General features: G+C 38.4%; 5 protein-coding genes and 1 pseudogene across 6 annotated transcripts; 4 read left to right on the top strand and 2 right to left on the bottom strand.

Annotated features, from left to right (window-relative positions):
* Positions 370-2691, top strand: LOC104729356 (probable glycosyltransferase At5g03795). 2 transcript variants are annotated; one of them, XR_758258.2, is made up of 6 exons: positions 370-955; positions 1048-1334; positions 1653-1885; positions 1994-2151; positions 2235-2433; positions 2545-2691. XR_758258.2 is itself a non-coding variant. In XM_010448294.2 (5 exons), exons 1-5 carry the CDS (start codon positions 446-448, stop codon positions 2334-2336), a joined length of 1290 nt encoding a protein of 429 aa, XP_010446596.1. In that variant the 5' UTR covers positions 370-445; the 3' UTR covers positions 2337-2509. The 2 variants fall into 2 exon arrangements, 1 of the variants encoding a protein (XP_010446596.1); XM_010448294.2 differs by lacking the exon at positions 2545-2691 and having other exon boundaries at positions 2235-2509.
* On the bottom strand, positions 2576-5888 carry LOC104729357 (nucleobase-ascorbate transporter 11-like). Its single transcript, XM_010448295.2, has 10 exons — positions 5097-5888; positions 4904-5001; positions 4629-4799; positions 4436-4536; positions 4208-4343; positions 4072-4122; positions 3691-3978; positions 3363-3597; positions 2996-3276; positions 2576-2913 (listed from the first exon to the last, which is right to left on the bottom strand). The coding sequence occupies exons 1-10, from the start codon at positions 5647-5649 to the stop codon at positions 2701-2703; spliced, it is 2127 nt and encodes a 708-aa protein (XP_010446597.1). The 5' UTR covers positions 5650-5888; the 3' UTR covers positions 2576-2700.
* LOC104729355 lies at positions 6221-8167 on the bottom strand. The gene is made up of 2 exons (XM_010448293.2): positions 7245-8167; positions 6221-6963 (listed from the first exon to the last, which is right to left on the bottom strand). Exons 1-2 carry the CDS (start codon positions 7609-7611, stop codon positions 6914-6916), a joined length of 417 nt encoding a protein of 138 aa, XP_010446595.1. The 5' UTR covers positions 7612-8167; the 3' UTR covers positions 6221-6913.
* Positions 9233-13043, top strand: LOC104729354 (uncharacterized protein At4g38062-like). The gene is made up of 2 exons (XM_019233306.1): positions 9233-9411; positions 9655-13043. The coding sequence occupies exon 2, from the start codon at positions 9676-9678 to the stop codon at positions 12832-12834; it is 3159 nt and encodes a 1052-aa protein (XP_019088851.1). The 5' UTR covers positions 9233-9411; positions 9655-9675; the 3' UTR covers positions 12835-13043.
* On the top strand, positions 12904-14219 carry LOC104729352 (annotated as a pseudogene).
* LOC104729353 (cornifin alpha-like) lies at positions 14473-15113 on the top strand. The gene has a single exon (XM_010448291.2). The coding sequence runs from the start codon at positions 14715-14717 to the stop codon at positions 15108-15110; it is 396 nt and encodes a 131-aa protein (XP_010446593.1). The 5' UTR covers positions 14473-14714; the 3' UTR covers positions 15111-15113.

Genomic DNA, 15113 nt, shown 5'->3' with positions numbered 1-15113 from the left:
TCCTTTTTTTTATTCTTTTGTAATATGGAGGTACAAACTGTACACAAAGTATGTACATTGCAGATAGGTTATAAACAAATCCAAATCCTAGTATTGGTAATTTGCCACTATAAATATTGGCCAAATTTTTTTAACTTTTCAAAATTCTCGAAAATTAGTCCAGATTTGAATCTGAGATTTATCACAATAGTATAATTTAGAAAAAAACTAGTAAAACAAAAATAAAAGATTAAATACAACATCTAAATATTAATTTGATTGATTTTCATTAAAAAAATAGTAATGATTAAGAATTTAAGATTACAGTAATATAAAAATAGTATTAATAAGTAAAATAATTAAAGAGCCCATAAAAAATAAGCATGTGAGCTCACACAAAAGACAGCTAAAAAAGATTGATTTGATACTTTGCAATAGAGAGAGAGCTTTTAGATCCGACCCGACGATGACGATCGTTAAACCGTCGTTGTTCCCCGGCGGCGGATCTTCGCCGTTATGTTCACTCAAAACCTCACTCCTCACCGTCGCTGTTCTCACTTTCGTTTCCCTCTTCTACCTCTCCCTCAATTCCTTGCGCACTTCGCCGCCGTCTCCGGTCGTGTTAACGCCGATTCATGTTCCTCAGACCGTGAAGGAAGACAAGACAGATAACAACAACGACGACAACGACGGCACAGCACCGACGACGGGAGAAGATAATAATTATTCCGATGTTTATCACTCGCCGGAGTCTTTCCGATTGAATTACGCCGAGATGGAGAAGAGATTCAAGGTTTATATTTATCCCGACGGAGATCCGAACACGTTTTATCAGACGCCGAGGAAAGTTACCGGTAAATACGCTAGTGAGGGTTACTTCTTCCAGAACATTAGAGAGAGTCGATTTCGAACCCTAGATCCAGAAGAGGCTGATCTCTTCTTCATTCCAGTCTCTTGTCACAAGATGCGAGGCAAAGTAAGAGTTTTCGTGTAATTAGGATTTTAGAAAGATTGAAATTTGGGAATTAAGCTTTTGATTTGATTGGTGTTTGTTGTTGTTGTTGGCAGGGAACGTCATATGAAAACATGACTGTGATTGTTCAAGATTATGTTGATGGATTGATAGCTAAGTATCCTTATTGGAATAGAACTTTAGGAGCTGATCACTTCTTTGTTACCTGTCATGATGTTGGTGTGAGAGCTTTCGAGGGATCTCCTCTTCTGATTAAGAATACAATTAGGGTTGTGTGCTCACCGAGCTACAATGTTGGTTTTATTCCTCATAAAGATGTTGCTTTGCCTCAAGTTCTTCAGCCTTTTGCTCTCCCTGCCGGTGGGAATGATGTTGAGAATCGGTAAACTAAGCCTCCTTTGTCCTTTTTTCTTGCCTGTGTTTGTTAGATAGATCTCATAATTTAGCATGAGTCCTCTCTAAGAACTCTGTAAATGTTCAAAGTTTATAGCTTTGCTGTTTGATTCTCCTCGGATACAAATAATTTAGAATGGCTGGGTCTTGTGATCGGCCAGAGGCTTTTCAAGGTTCTTAAACTAGTTAGATCGTGGAGTTGTATTGTTGGCTCGTTTTCTTATCTTTCTTTTATGTCAATTTGGAGTTTGATTTTAACAGTTGCATCCTAGAATGTTACTAATACTGTTAAACGGTGGTGTTACAGGACAACCCTTGGTTTTTGGGCTGGTCATCGGAATTCCAAGATACGGGTAATACTTGCCCGTGTGTGGGAAAACGACACAGAGCTTGATATTTCAAACAACAGAATTAACAGGGCGACAGGGCATTTAGTGTACCAGAAGAGATTCTACAGGACTAAATTCTGCATATGCCCTGGCGGTTCTCAAGTCAACAGCGCTCGCATAACTGACTCGATCCATTATGGATGTGTACCTGGTACGTGTTCTTATATACTCTTTCTGCACTCATCAGAACACTATACCATTAAAGAACCTGAAATAATAATGCATCTTGTTATTTCTGTCGGCGTTTATCTTTGGACAGTCATATTATCAGACTACTACGACCTCCCTTTCAACGACATCCTGGATTGGCGAAAATTTGCAGTTGTACTCAGAGAGCGAGATGTTTATAACCTTAAGCAGATCCTAAAGAACATACCTCAGTCTGAGTTTGTTTCGTTACATAACAACTTGGTGAAGGTAATAAGATTCTCTCCCTTTTCTTTAATTTTGTATACAAAGTGAGCTCATCAAGACATCTGATTAGTCTTGTTGTTGTGCAGGTGCAGAAGCATTTTCAGTGGAATACACCTCCTGTCAAATTTGACGCATTTCACATGATCATGTATGAACTATGGTTACGCCACCATGTCATCAAGTACTGATGGAAGACTTTTTTTTTTTTGTTCTTTTTCTTTTTCTTTTCGTCAACCGCGTAGGTACAGTTCAAAGCAAAAAAAAGAGCTAGCATGTACACCTCTTGTAAGTTTTAAATATCATAGCTTATAACAGTAACACGGAACAACAACATTTCATTCTTTGAGAAAAAAATTCATTATTTTTGTGTATGTAACTCTCTGTTCCATCCTGTAGGTTAGTCAGTTTCTTGATAGGGTTCTGAACATACGCAAACTCAACACTGGAGGGGCTATCATTATTTTTTGTGTAAATAACCTTTTGCTTCCATATATATTAAGAACATGTGCGTAAGCTATTGAAATGCTGATATTAGTGCTGAGACATCTCTACTTAACAACATCTGCAACCAAAAATCTGAACAAATTTTCTTGGCAATGAGTAATCAGCTTGCATCTCAGGGTCCATCTTCATGTCCTCGACTCTTGTCCACACATATACTCCTCGCTCTTCCTTATTACCCGGTACAGTGTTGTCCAGTACGAAAGCCACTAGAAAGGTTACAACCATATTCATAGATAGCACTGCGTTCATGGCAAAATCAAGCTGCAGTTTGCATAAGAAGAGAGTTGGTCGTCCATTGTCCAAGAAAATTGCTAATCAAGGCAATGAAAGGAATGTGGCTTACTTGCTCGATACCCGTTTGGAATTGTCCGCTTGACGCGGCTCCAAAAGGCAGGTAATAGCTTGGTAGTATTAGACTGGATAGTGGCTGGTACTGCTGGAAGTAAGCAGGGATGGATAACCCAAGAAACAGTGAGACTCCAACTATTGTTATGTTCCTAAAGCTTGCTGTTTGTGTATACCGTAGATTCGATAGACCTAGAGCCACTGTAAGTGCCCATATAAAGCATAATACTGAAGCAGCCAAAGCCTGTGGTATTGAAGCAAGAATCGCGCCTATTTTTCCTGTCAAATTTAAAGATATTCACAAAATGGAGTAAGTGGTATGATAAAGATTTCACACTTTGGATCATTCATTGGATAATGCTTACCTAAAAATGACAACACTATCAAGAACATAGCTCCGATCATCAAAGCTCTTCGGCTAGCCACCTTGGTGATGTTGATGGTATGAATATTTTCAGTTAAAGTGGTTGAACCGGTTCCTGAACCCCAGATCCCAGCCAATAAACTGCAGAAACCTTCTAATGCAATACCTCTACTGACAATTCCCCGTGTTGGACGCTTAGCATTCACTAACATAGACGCAGAATGATATGTTCCAACCTATACAAGTGCACCATCTACAACATTTTAGCAGCAAGATCACACCTTTAGAGGGAAAAAAACAGGAATGGCAACAAGGAAAGAGTTACCTACCGAATCCACTGATGCAACCAAAGACACAAAGATCATTATGATAGAAGTTCTCATGTGAAAATTTGGGAATCCCCATTGAAATGGATAAGGGATTCTGAGCCAAGAAGCCGTTCTCCAAGCATTTGAAGCATCAGTTCTGCAATGCTTCATAGTATATGCATGCTTCTTACACTCATTTATCAATATGTTAGAGCTCGGTATGTCGGCGTTGCAGCCTCTGTAGTCATATGCCCCACCAATCGTTAAAAAGAATGCATATGTCCATACGATCAAAGCACTCAGTGGCACCTGAAAACATGATAACAAAAGCAAAGGCCTGATCCCTCGAAAAAAGGTTTGACACTTGACACTTCCCGTTTACACAAAGGCTAAACAACATACCGCGTAAATCCGGAATAAGCGATGACCAAAGAGTGAAACTCCACGGAGATACTGAAACGTAGTTAAGATTAAAACCAGTCCTTTACCAAAGAGATTGAAACATACTTCTACTATTCAAGCTGAGACAGTTTCTTACCAATGTGAAAATGAGAAGCAAAAGTATTAATGGAACGCTGATCTCAACACAAGTGCCGGCTTGTGGAAATCCATAGCTAAAGAATGCTAATCCCACTGCAGCTACAGTTGGAGCTACTACGACAGGATTAATAAATCTGAAAAAATAGAGTTTTAAGAAGAAGAAAGATGTGATATCTTGTGAGGTCTATATAACTAAACCAAGAAGCTGCGGTGTTTCTTGAGTTACCTAAGAAGAAGAGACATGAGACCACTGAATCCCAATATGCATTGGAATAATGAACCAACAATTATAGCCCCCTGTAGTTCTCTCATTGTGTCCCGAAATTTCTGCGCCCAATTATGAAAAAAATACACCAGTTTCATCGCAACGTTCCAAGAACTCAAAACGCTCTTATCTGATTTATATTTTGTAAACTTACATTCTCGGTGAGGTTCCTAAACTCCTCAGAGTTAATGACAACTAAAACCGGGGCCAAGTAAACAAAGGAGCTTCCTTGAACCAACGGAAGCCGAGTACCGAAATAAGAGTGAAGTATAGTTGTAAGTCCAGTGAGAAGCAGCATTGTTGAAATCACTGCTGCAGTATCTTTCTATCATCATAAAAAAAAAAAGTCAAATACTAATCAAGAATAAAACAAAGAAGTTTCTCAAGTAAGTATCCATTGAAGAAGAAGAAGAAGAAGAAGAAGCTTACATCAGAACCATCCATGGCTGGTACAATGACCAGAGGAATAAACACAAGTGAACCAACAAGTGAGAGATAGTGTTGCAGACCGTAGTAGATAAGTGGAACTGCAGTTCAAATTCAAGAAACAAGAATCTTCCTTTATCCTCTGAAAAGAATCTTACTTTATAACCGTTAACGAAGCTGAGATTGGAAAACAAACCAAATCCAGGATTGTCTCTAAGACCAAACTTGATCAGAATGGGTTTAGGCCATTGTCCATCTTCTGATAATTCTCCACCGCCTGGATAATAAAACCCCTTTTCCAAATCCTTATTGAGTTTCCCGCCTTCACTCTCCGTCTCCGATGTTGCCTCATTCCGGTTCAGTCTCCTCTCTTCTTCCTCCTCTCTAGACCCGGACTCAAAACCGGGTGCAGATCCGGTTATGTGTTCGATTTCGGGTCTATTTCGTCCCAAAATCGGGTCGACCTCGGTTTTACCAGGGAGTGTTTGATTTTGATCTCTTGTACCTTTTCGCAAACCAAAAAAATCAGAGCTTTCACCAAACTTGGTAGTACTCGTGCTGGTTTCACCGGAGTAATCGGAGACAAAACCAGATTTTTTGGCCCAAGATCTTAAGTCTCTCGGATTCAAATCTTTTCTAGGTAAAAAAGGTTCTACTCTCTTCAAGAAAGCTCCGAACTTTCTCTCGCCACCACTTCCTTTACCCTTGTTGTTACCAGTACCCGGATCCAAACCCGACCCGGACTCCATTGTTTCGTAACTAAAAAAATACTCAAAGATTAAGAGAGACTTAGAAGAAGCTTATGAAGTGAGCTGAGCTTTTAAGTTCATTCTCCAGCTTCTTCCTCTCCTTCTTCTTCTTCTTCTTCTTCTTCTTCTTCTTTAACTTACTTTCTTTTTTTGCTAACTTTTTGGCTCTCAAGTGAGAAACAGAGAGCGTAACGTTACTTCTCTCTCTCTCTTTCTCACTCCTGTCGACATCAGCGGTTTTGTCTCTACCTCTAATTAATATGACTAAACTACCCTCATTATGTATTTATATTCATGATTAAAGCTCTAATAAAAAAGCTTTGCTTTAAGACTAAGTATTAAACATTCAGCAGCTTAATGATAAATTTACTACTTTGACGGTGGGGATGCTTGATAATATGGACCCCCTTGCCTGAATCCTCTCAGTCGGTCAGTTCCATATTGATGTGTACAAAAACAGAAATTATTGTTGTTACATCAATTGTTCTTGCTCTGTTTCTTTAAGGAATTCTTGATAACATGAATAGATCCAAAGCATAATAATGTCTCTTACTGATTTACTAAAAGTATCTGAACATTCAAAATTTAGAGAAACTCTTCCTGCTTCCCCAATTCCAATATACATATTATACAGAGAATTACAATGGCTTTGTCTTATATACAAAAAAGATCAGTCATAGTTAATAATTACATACAATCTCCAATCACCTTCTATCTCAGTCTTCAAGGAGGTTATGATACAGGACAAGATAGATTACAAGAGTATATATACATCACTCTTTTTTCTTTTCCATTTTTTTTTGTATTTACAAGACTTTACATGAATTTCCCATCTCAATTGAATAAATCCCATTCACACCATCAAATTTGTTCGATCATCTTGATATGAACCCCTAGCACTGTCTGTTTCTTCCACCCAATCCTTTCTTTCCAGGATCTATGTAATTTGTTCTCCACCCTCTTTTTCTTGGATTTTTGATCTGTTTTCTGAATGTAAACCAATCAATCTTACTATGAACCCCTCAAGGCTAAAGCTGCTTCTTTCTTCTCCATAGCTTTTCCAATCCCACATCAATGTATGCAAATCATCTTAAATCTAAACCATAAAACTACTTGTGTTTTTTTTTTTGTTCTCTCTTTTTCTTTTCCCTTTTTTCTCCTTTTTTTGAGTTTTCAGGATGATTAATGTAGACACTAAAATGAGAACGAATTAGAGAAACTAAAACTAGTACTAACTAAACTACAACAAGGGAAAGGGACCTGGTCAAAGGTTCTGCAGAGATGAAAGCCATTGCTCCATGTAATTCTTCCCATCTGCACATTTTGAAGAGTAGCAGAACATCAAACTTCGAAAGACTGTGGATCATTCATGGCACTTGGGCAATCAAAATATCCAAAAGAAACTATCTAAGAGAGAAACTATGGTCGTTGACTTAACATTTGTCATCATCATGATTCTAGGCAAAGGTTAACTAACAGCAAGCAAGATCAAGCACCAAACACAAGCATTATCCAATGTATCAATCCTAGGAGAGTAGTAGCAATGGAAAAAGCAAACAAAGAGCACAAATCAGGGGGGTGTTGATCATACATACCAGGAGGCAAACCGCTGGGGAGATTCTTGACAGCACTGAGGAGCTGGTTATTATTATTACTAGAGGCTTCGACAAGAGCTCTGTAACAAGGAACCAGGACTAAGAAGCCACCATCATCACTTTGGAAATCAGGTCCATGAGGCTCAGTCCAACCAACAGACCATTCAGGTCCATCACCAGCAAGAGCAAGAGCAACAGATTCAGAGCCAGAAGAACCAAAGCTCTCAACTTGAAGATCCTTTCTTTTACTAATATTAGCAGCTCGAGTAGGAGGAGAAGGAAACTTAAGAGCTTCAGGTTCTTTCTCTTTTCTACCTCCTCTTAATAACCACCATGGCCAACTACTAGGGATCGGTCTCTTCATCATTTCAAGAATCGGATTGTTTTCTCCACCATCTAAATCTGGTGAAACGATCCCAGAAACCAAACAATTCAATACCCTTTTATAAATCAACCTAATTAAGTTCTAAAAAATCAATAAACAGTTTAAAGAATGAACAAAATCTTAAAAAATCCTCACAATCAGAATGAAATTTGAAAAAAAAAAGAAAAAAAGATGAAATTTTGTTAAATCTCTTAGCTAAAGATTTAAGCTTTCAGCACCATTGAAACCCTGGAGAAACAATTCACCAGGATTTGGAAAGATTATGTATATGAAGAAGAAGAAGAAGAAGAAGAAGAACCCTAGAATTTGAAGATATTTAAAACCCCAAAAAAGAAAAAAAAAAGTGTTAATGGATCAGAAATCAGAGAAACCCTAAAATTATCTATCGTCTCCTTCCTCCATGATCATCATCATCTCTCTTATCCCCACCTTTCTTTCTACTCAAGAGCCTCTAGTCGTCTTCTTCTTCTTCAATTTATATAAATCTCTTTCAATCTTTTGGATTTAGTTTTAGATCCAACGGCCACAAATTCTCTACCCAATCATTATTAAACTACAATTAAAAATATAGTACTATTTTGGATTGATTGATATGTTTATTAAATTTAAAAGTAGAGAAGAAGGAGACGAGTTCTTATCTTACCGTTGATTTAATGACAAGTGGCTTCTTACAACCGTACATAAACTGATGATGAATGATGATGTTTTGTCTTTCTTTTTTATATTATCCAATCGTTTTTGCGTGTGTATGATGAGGCTTTAGTTACCGACACGTGGCGTACTCATCTCTGCCTTTTTGCTTCTTCTTTCTAACTTAAACTCGTGGAGATTACGAGGATTAATAATCTATCTTTATGAGTTAAGAGATAAGAAGAAGATGACTTTATAGTTTATTTGTTTTGATATGAACGTTCTAGAAATATTGCTGTAAAAAAACTTTAATTGGTTTTGTCTTTGACCACACAATTTGATTTCGCTTTTGCTTCTTTGTAATTAATAACGTGGGAACTAATCTTACCAAAACTGGAATCTCTCTAGATTAGTTTAACTAGTCCATGGAATCTTCCATATTTCAATACAAAACAAATATTAATTAAAATATTCATAATTCGTTGACAATAATTCATGGGCTTGGGATGATCTCATAATTAGTAATTTAAACGATAGTGTGAATTGTGTTCACGTACGTACGTACGGGTCAACTTTGTTAGAGAATGAAATCCAAAATTGTCATCGTTAACTGATTTGGTTTTTGTAAATTGTAAAAAACGTTACAAAGAAAACAAAAATAGCTTTTTTTTTTTTTTTTTTTAAGGACATATTCTCTCAAAATCTCTCAATACATAACGTTGACGTATGTATATAAGAATAAAATACATGTAACACGTAAACGTAACGATCCTTGACAAGTTTTCTCAATAATAACGTGGAAGTTGCAGTAAACATATCTTCTTTTTTTCTCAATGACGTAGTGGTGGTAGTCACCCAAAAAAAAAATAACAATGGGCCAAAGACAAAAGAAATTAGAAATGGGCCACAGGATTTATCAAGGCCCATAAAGTTGAACGGAACGGCGTTAAACTTCGATCTCGGTTTTTTTAAATTTTTAAAAAAGAGTTTTCCCCTTTTCTTCTCCAACGGCTCCTTCATTCCTCTGGATCGTCTCTCACACTCTCAGTTCGTTTCCTCTCTTTTGTCTCCTTCCCATTTGCTCGCAAATCAATTGATTTCTTGATGAAATCTCTGTTTCTTTTGAAGATTTAAGTGTTTCCCGAGATTCAGGTACTTTAATTTTTTTTAAGATTTGTTTCCCTAATTTTGATTTTGAATGTCATCAAATTAGGGTTTGATATATCCTTCTTCTTCGGCAGTTCGAGAGATTTATTAGCTGATATAACTCCTTCTTTAGTTTCTAAGATGTCGCGATTTTAGTCACAGCGTTTTCGAGGATCTGACTATTTTTCTTGCTTTCCCTCTAGATCTGTAGATTTGACTGTTTTGTTGTTCATTTGGTATATTGTCTAGGTTTAATAGTTGTTAGTAAAGATGGAGAAGAAGGTTTTTGAAGAGCTTGATGAGTTGAAAGCCGAGAATGTGAAGCTTAGGATTGAGTGTAGAAACAAAACGGAGCTTCTTGAAAATCTAAACAAGCTCCAAAAGGAACAATTAGCTGAGATTCGAGAGGCGAGATTGGTTAACGAGAAGCAGTGTTTTGAAATCGAGGAGAAGACAAGACTTGTTTCTGAGTTGAAACGAGCCAACGAGGATCTACAACGTTGTTTGATAGAGAAAGACTCTGTTCTCAAGCTTGTGAATGTTGCTAATGATAAGCTTAGAGCTAACGGGGAAGATAAGTACCGGGAATTCGAAGAGGAGAAACGGAGTATGTTGTCTGCTTTGGATGAAGCTAATGAGAAGAACATTGATCTGGAACAGAGAAACAATGTATACAGGGCTGAGATTGAAGGGCTCAAAGGGCTTTTAGGTGTAGCTGAGAAGAAAAGGATTCAAGTTGAGAAAACTCTTGAAGCTATGAAAGAAACTAGAGGGAGAGATGATGTGGTGGTTAAAGTGGAAGAAGAGAAGACTCAAGTTGAAGAGAAGCTTAAGTGGAAGAAGGAGCAGTTCAAACATCTTGAGGAAGCATATGAGAAGCTTCAAAATCTTTTCAGGGATAGCAAGAAAGAGTGGGAGGTAGATAGATCGACGCTTCTGGAAGATATCTACTCTCTTCAGACCAAACTTGATTCATTAACTAGAATCTCAGAGGATCTTCAGAAGAAGTTGCAGATGTGTAACTCTGCGCTGACACAAGAAGAGACCAGAAGAAAACATCTTGAAATCCAAGTTTCAGAATTCAAAACCAGATACGAAGATGCTTTTGCAGAGTACCAAGACGCTAGAACACAACTCGATCATTTGGCTGGCAAAAGAGATGAGGAAGTTGCAGAGTTGAGACAATCCTTGAGCATCAAAGAGACATATCTTAAGGAGATGAAGTATGAGAATCGAAAACTGGAACAAGAAAACCACGAGTTGCTTGGTTCATTGAAAGAACTCCAGGAAGCTACTATTCAGGGATCAGGAAATTCTGCACTATCGAAGCTGAAAAACAAGTTTCGGAACTTGGAAAACATTCATAAGACCTGCTCAGCTAACTTGAGAAGCAAAGAAGCTGAATGGAGTTCTCGACTGGAGAAGATGGCAGAAGACATAAATGATTATCAGTTGCGGTTGCAAAGCAAGGAGGCAGCACTGAAAGATGTCGAGTTGGAACTTGAAAACTGCCATTCTTCTGCAGCTAAAATGAGACTACAGTACGAAGAGATCTCGGTTATGTATCTAGTACTAAGTAGAACAGTCTCCGAGGCTCAGTCAAGGCTTGCAAATGTTGAGGATGAACAAATCAAGGATGAGAAAAGAGAAGAAAAGAGCTATTCCCTATTGATGGAGCAGCTAGATCAAAAGAATGCTGCGCTGGCCAAGGCGCATCTAGAGATTGAAGAAGAACGGGAAAGGGTCGCATGCTTACTGAAAAGAATAGACATGCTGGATCTTTTGGAAGATCAGAATGTTCAGATGGAAAAAGAAGTAGAGAGCTACAAAGAAATGGTTGAGGAATCCTCTAGATTCCAAACTCAGATGAAACAAAAACTAAAAGAGGCTGAAAATGATTATGAAGAGAAACTTCTACAAGTCTGTGATGCACTGGACAACACAAACTCAGATCTCGTTGCAGAACGTGAGAAAGTGGTGGCTTTAACAAGGCAGATTGAGTCCTTTGGTTTTGTCAAAGAGAAGAATTTAGTGTTGGAAAAAGAAATTCAGAAGTATAAGGAGATGCTTGAGGAATCACACAAGTGTCGGGTGCTTTTAGAGGAGCAGATTTCGCAGCTTGAAAGTGATTCCAAGGAGAATATTAGAGAACTCTGCAGCAAGGTGGACATTGCCTATGCCAAGTTGGCAGAAGAGGTTGAGAAGACTGCCTCATTGGTTAAAAAAAGTGAGGCCATTGGTCTAAACGAAGAGCATAGGCAACAGGAGCTTGATAATTACAAGGAGAGGCTCGAGGAGTCTACCAAAAGTCAACTTCTCTTGCAAGAGAAAGTCGTAGAGGTGGAGAACGACTCGAAACGGAAACTTGCTGACGTTTCTGAGGCCCTAGAAACAGCAAATTCTGAATTATCTGATAAAACCTCTGAAGTGTACCAGATTGAATTCCAATTGTGGATCTGGAAATCTATTGCTAAAAGGCTGAAAGCTGAACTAGAGCAAAACCAGAACCTGCGCAAAAGAGTAGAGGCTTCTCTTCTTGAACAGGTTGGAGTTGGAGAAGCCATAATGCAAGAGAGGAATGAGCTGATGCATAAGCTAAAGGCTATCAGCTCTGCAAGATCGTCTGATTCGGAGATAGAAACACTTATGAGGGATAAGGATGATATGTTGGAAAATCTACAGAGAGAGGTAGAGTTGTTGGAACAAGAATCACTTAGAAGGGAGCTTGAGGATGTCGTTATTGCGCATATAGTTACTGAAAGGGAACTGCAGAAAGAGAGAGAGATTTTTGCAGGTGCTTTACAACAGAAAGACCAGGACTTGCGGGAGGTGAAGCATATATTGGAGGGTTCATTCAAGTCTGTATCTTTGCTACTGGAGGAGGAGCAAAACGAGGTTAACATGCTCCACAAAGCATGGGAGAAACTCGCTGCTACGCAGATTCTTACCGCGGTAGAAACTGAATCAAAAAAGATGATGATCATAGAGCTTGAAGGGGAAATCTTTAGTCTCAGCCAGAAACTCAAAACATCAGGTGAATATGCTTCTTGTTTCGGACAAGAAGCAACAAAATTAGGAGCTGAACTGAAAACTAAGCAGAGAGAGTTGGAAGAAGTAACCACAAAAATGCAGGCAAAGCTAAAAACCTCAGAAGCGGAAAAGACAGAGCTATTAAAGGAAGTTGCGAGTTTGTCATCAGAAAAAGGAAATATTTTGAGTTTTATCAGCGAAGTAGAGGATGGAATGTTGAAGCTGTGTGATGGAGACACGAAGCTGATGAAAGCTTTGGAGAGAGTTACACAATGTTGTGATGAATTTGGTAAAGAGAACAACTATGGCGAAACTATTGGTTCTCCAAGATTGGCAATGAAGCATGACGATGCTGTAATTGAAGAAGACAGATCACCATTTAGACAGCTTAACCATTAGTTTGATTGATTCCACAGAAGAGATAGGGAGGATTTTTTTCTCTCTTAGAAAACTTTGTTTTTAGTGTTAATGTATCTTGAAGCTTTTTAACGAAACCCTTTACGCTGGACAGAGGTTTCACTCGTGTAATAAAACAAACGCGTTGCTTTTTTTGTTTGCTAATCCTAAATCATTCATAAATCCAAAACAACGTTAAATTAAAAACTTACTTTTCGATTCATGAAAACCCATCTTTCGTTTTCCTTTGCTAATCTCAATCATTATATTTGTTATCCCCTCTTGAGTTATTATATACTTAAAAGATTACTAGAGTTATTACAATATATTCTCGTGTTTATTTCTCATTAATCCCGCATTTATTAGTTATTATTACCCTTTTGGGCATCTTGTCCATATCTTTCTTCTTATAAAACATACAACAAAATTAACATTCCCTCCATTGTTCTACTACGTACGTCTCCTTCTCTCTGTGTCGCCATCCATGGTTTTACTTCACCATGTAAGCCTCTCTGTTACTTCCTTCTCCCATCATCAATCGAAAAATTATTCATCTTTTGTATGTTTTCTTCCTCCTCTGAATCAATCCTTTCCTGTGTTGTGTGTTTAATGCAGTTAGAGCAAGGGATGATGCCTCCGATTGCACGGTGTTACAAACCAACAGCGTATTCAACAACAATGGGAAGAAATGTTTTCTTCGCAGGTGCAGCCGCAGCCACAAGCAGCAAGCTGTTCTCCAGAGGTTTCTCAGCCACAACAAAGCCAAAATCGAAAACCGAATCAAAAGAAGCTGCTGCAAAGAAACATAGTGACGCAGAGAGAAGAAGACGGCTTAGAATTAACTGCCAATTTGCAACTCTCCGCACTATTCTTCCAAACTTGGTCAAAGTAAGTTTATAGCTCTGCATCCAATTACACACAAAAAAAACATATAAAGCCACAGAAATTAACACTTTTTATTATTATTATGTTTAATGAAACTAAACAGCAGGATAAAGCATCTGTGCTTGGAGAGACTGTCAGGTACTTCAATGAATTGAAAAAGATGGTTCAGGACATACCAACCACACCATCTTTAGAAGACAGCTTGAGATTGGGTCACTGTAATAACAACAGAGACTTGGCAAGAGTGGTGTTCAGTTGTAGCGACAGAGAAGGGCTAATGTCGGAGGTTGCAGAGTCGCTGAAGGCAGCCAAAACAAAGGCGGTGAGAGCTGAGGTGACAGTAGGTGGCAGAACCAAGTGTGCCTTGTTTGTTCAAGGTGTAAATGGGAATGAAGGATTGGTTAAGCTCAAGAAATCGTTGAAACCTGTAGTGAATGGTAAATCTTCATCAGAGGCTAAAAAACAACAACAATAAAGGATCGTTGTTGACGCAACAGCAATGAGTATTTTGTTTTTTATATACTTGTACATCTCTGTTTCGCCTAGTCCATTAGAGAAGGTAGATGTAAAAGGTATATAAAAGCCCCAAGTGTTATGGATACTTACAATGTCTATATATGAATCAAAGTGCTGAAACTTTTTTCTTGGGATTGCATCACATATCTGCAAAATAAACCATAATTATCTTCAAAGATGTGTGAATGATATATCAAAATATGAATCAGCCGAAGATTGTTGCCATCATTTTCTTACCCAATTGTTCCTTTTTGATATCAAGTCCCATGGTTGCTTCTAGTAGATAGCTTTCGTCTGGGAAACAAATAAGTTGAACCAACATATAACTCTTCAAACTTTTTCCACCTACTTCTCACCAAAATCTGATGAAAACCGTTTTTTTATTTTATAAATAGAGGTTTCCAGCACAAGTCTCTTCCTCACTTAAAACCAACAAGAACTAGTCAAAGCACACACAATACAGCAGTAGTAGTATTAGCACCATGGCTCCTCTCAAGAACTCCTTTGTAACATCTCTAGTCATTGCACTTGCATTCACAAGCTTCTTCACAGGCCTATCTGCTCATCGTCACCTTCTCCAGTCAACACCAGCGACTCAGCCTCCAGCTTTAACAGTCCCACCTCTGCCCAAAACCACTATGCCGCCGCTTCCTTCTCTACCAACTCCAGGACAACAAACGCTACCACAGCCACAACCAACTCTACCACAGCCCACCGGGTTGCCACCAATGCCGAGCACACAGATACCTTCATTGCCCAACCCAGTGCAGCCCACAATCCCAAACATTCCACAGGTCAGCTTCCCTATTATTCCCAGCAACATTCCCTTTAACTTTCCTTTCAACATTCCTTTCCTCACTCCACCACCTTCAAAGTAAAAA

This window comes from Camelina sativa, chromosome 12 (genome assembly GCF_000633955.1).
Source record: "Camelina sativa cultivar DH55 chromosome 12, Cs, whole genome shotgun sequence".
In the NCBI taxonomy this organism is placed as follows: Eukaryota; Viridiplantae; Streptophyta; class Magnoliopsida; order Brassicales; family Brassicaceae; genus Camelina; species Camelina sativa.
The sequence above is the reverse complement of the archived record's forward strand: the minus strand, read 5'-3'. Positions and strand labels throughout refer to the sequence as shown.

What these genes read in the sequence shown, in the direction of transcription:
- LOC104729353 (XM_010448291.2), top strand. Translation starts at nt 14,715, where the DNA reads ATGGCTCCTCTCAAGAACTCCTTTGTAACATCTCTAGTCATTGCACTT.
- LOC104729357 (XM_010448295.2), bottom strand. Translation starts at nt 5,649, where the DNA reads ATGGAGTCCGGGTCGGGTTTGGATCCGGGTACTGGTAACAACAAGGGT. An exon ending in TGGTTGCATCAGTGGATTCG is followed by an intron (nt 3,598 to 3,690) that starts GTAGGTAACTCT and finishes GCACTTGTATAG; the next exon opens with GTTGGAACATATCATTCTGC. An exon ending in TCCAAACGGGTATCGAGCAA is followed by an intron (nt 2,914 to 2,995) that starts GTAAGCCACATT and finishes TGCAAACTGCAG; the next exon opens with CTTGATTTTGCCATGAACGC.
- LOC104729354 (XM_019233306.1), top strand. Translation starts at nt 9,676, where the DNA reads ATGGAGAAGAAGGTTTTTGAAGAGCTTGATGAGTTGAAAGCCGAGAAT.
- LOC104729355 (XM_010448293.2), bottom strand. Translation starts at nt 7,611, where the DNA reads ATGATGAAGAGACCGATCCCTAGTAGTTGGCCATGGTGGTTATTAAGA. An exon ending in CCCCAGCGGTTTGCCTCCTG is followed by an intron (nt 6,964 to 7,244) that starts GTATGTATGATC and finishes CAAAATGTGCAG; the next exon opens with ATGGGAAGAATTACATGGAG.
- LOC104729356 (XM_010448294.2), top strand. Translation starts at nt 446, where the DNA reads ATGACGATCGTTAAACCGTCGTTGTTCCCCGGCGGCGGATCTTCGCCG. An exon ending in GTCACAAGATGCGAGGCAAA is followed by an intron (nt 956 to 1,047) that starts GTAAGAGTTTTC and finishes TGTTGTTGGCAG; the next exon opens with GGAACGTCATATGAAAACAT. An exon ending in GGGAATGATGTTGAGAATCG is followed by an intron (nt 1,335 to 1,652) that starts GTAAACTAAGCC and finishes GTGGTGTTACAG; the next exon opens with GACAACCCTTGGTTTTTGGG.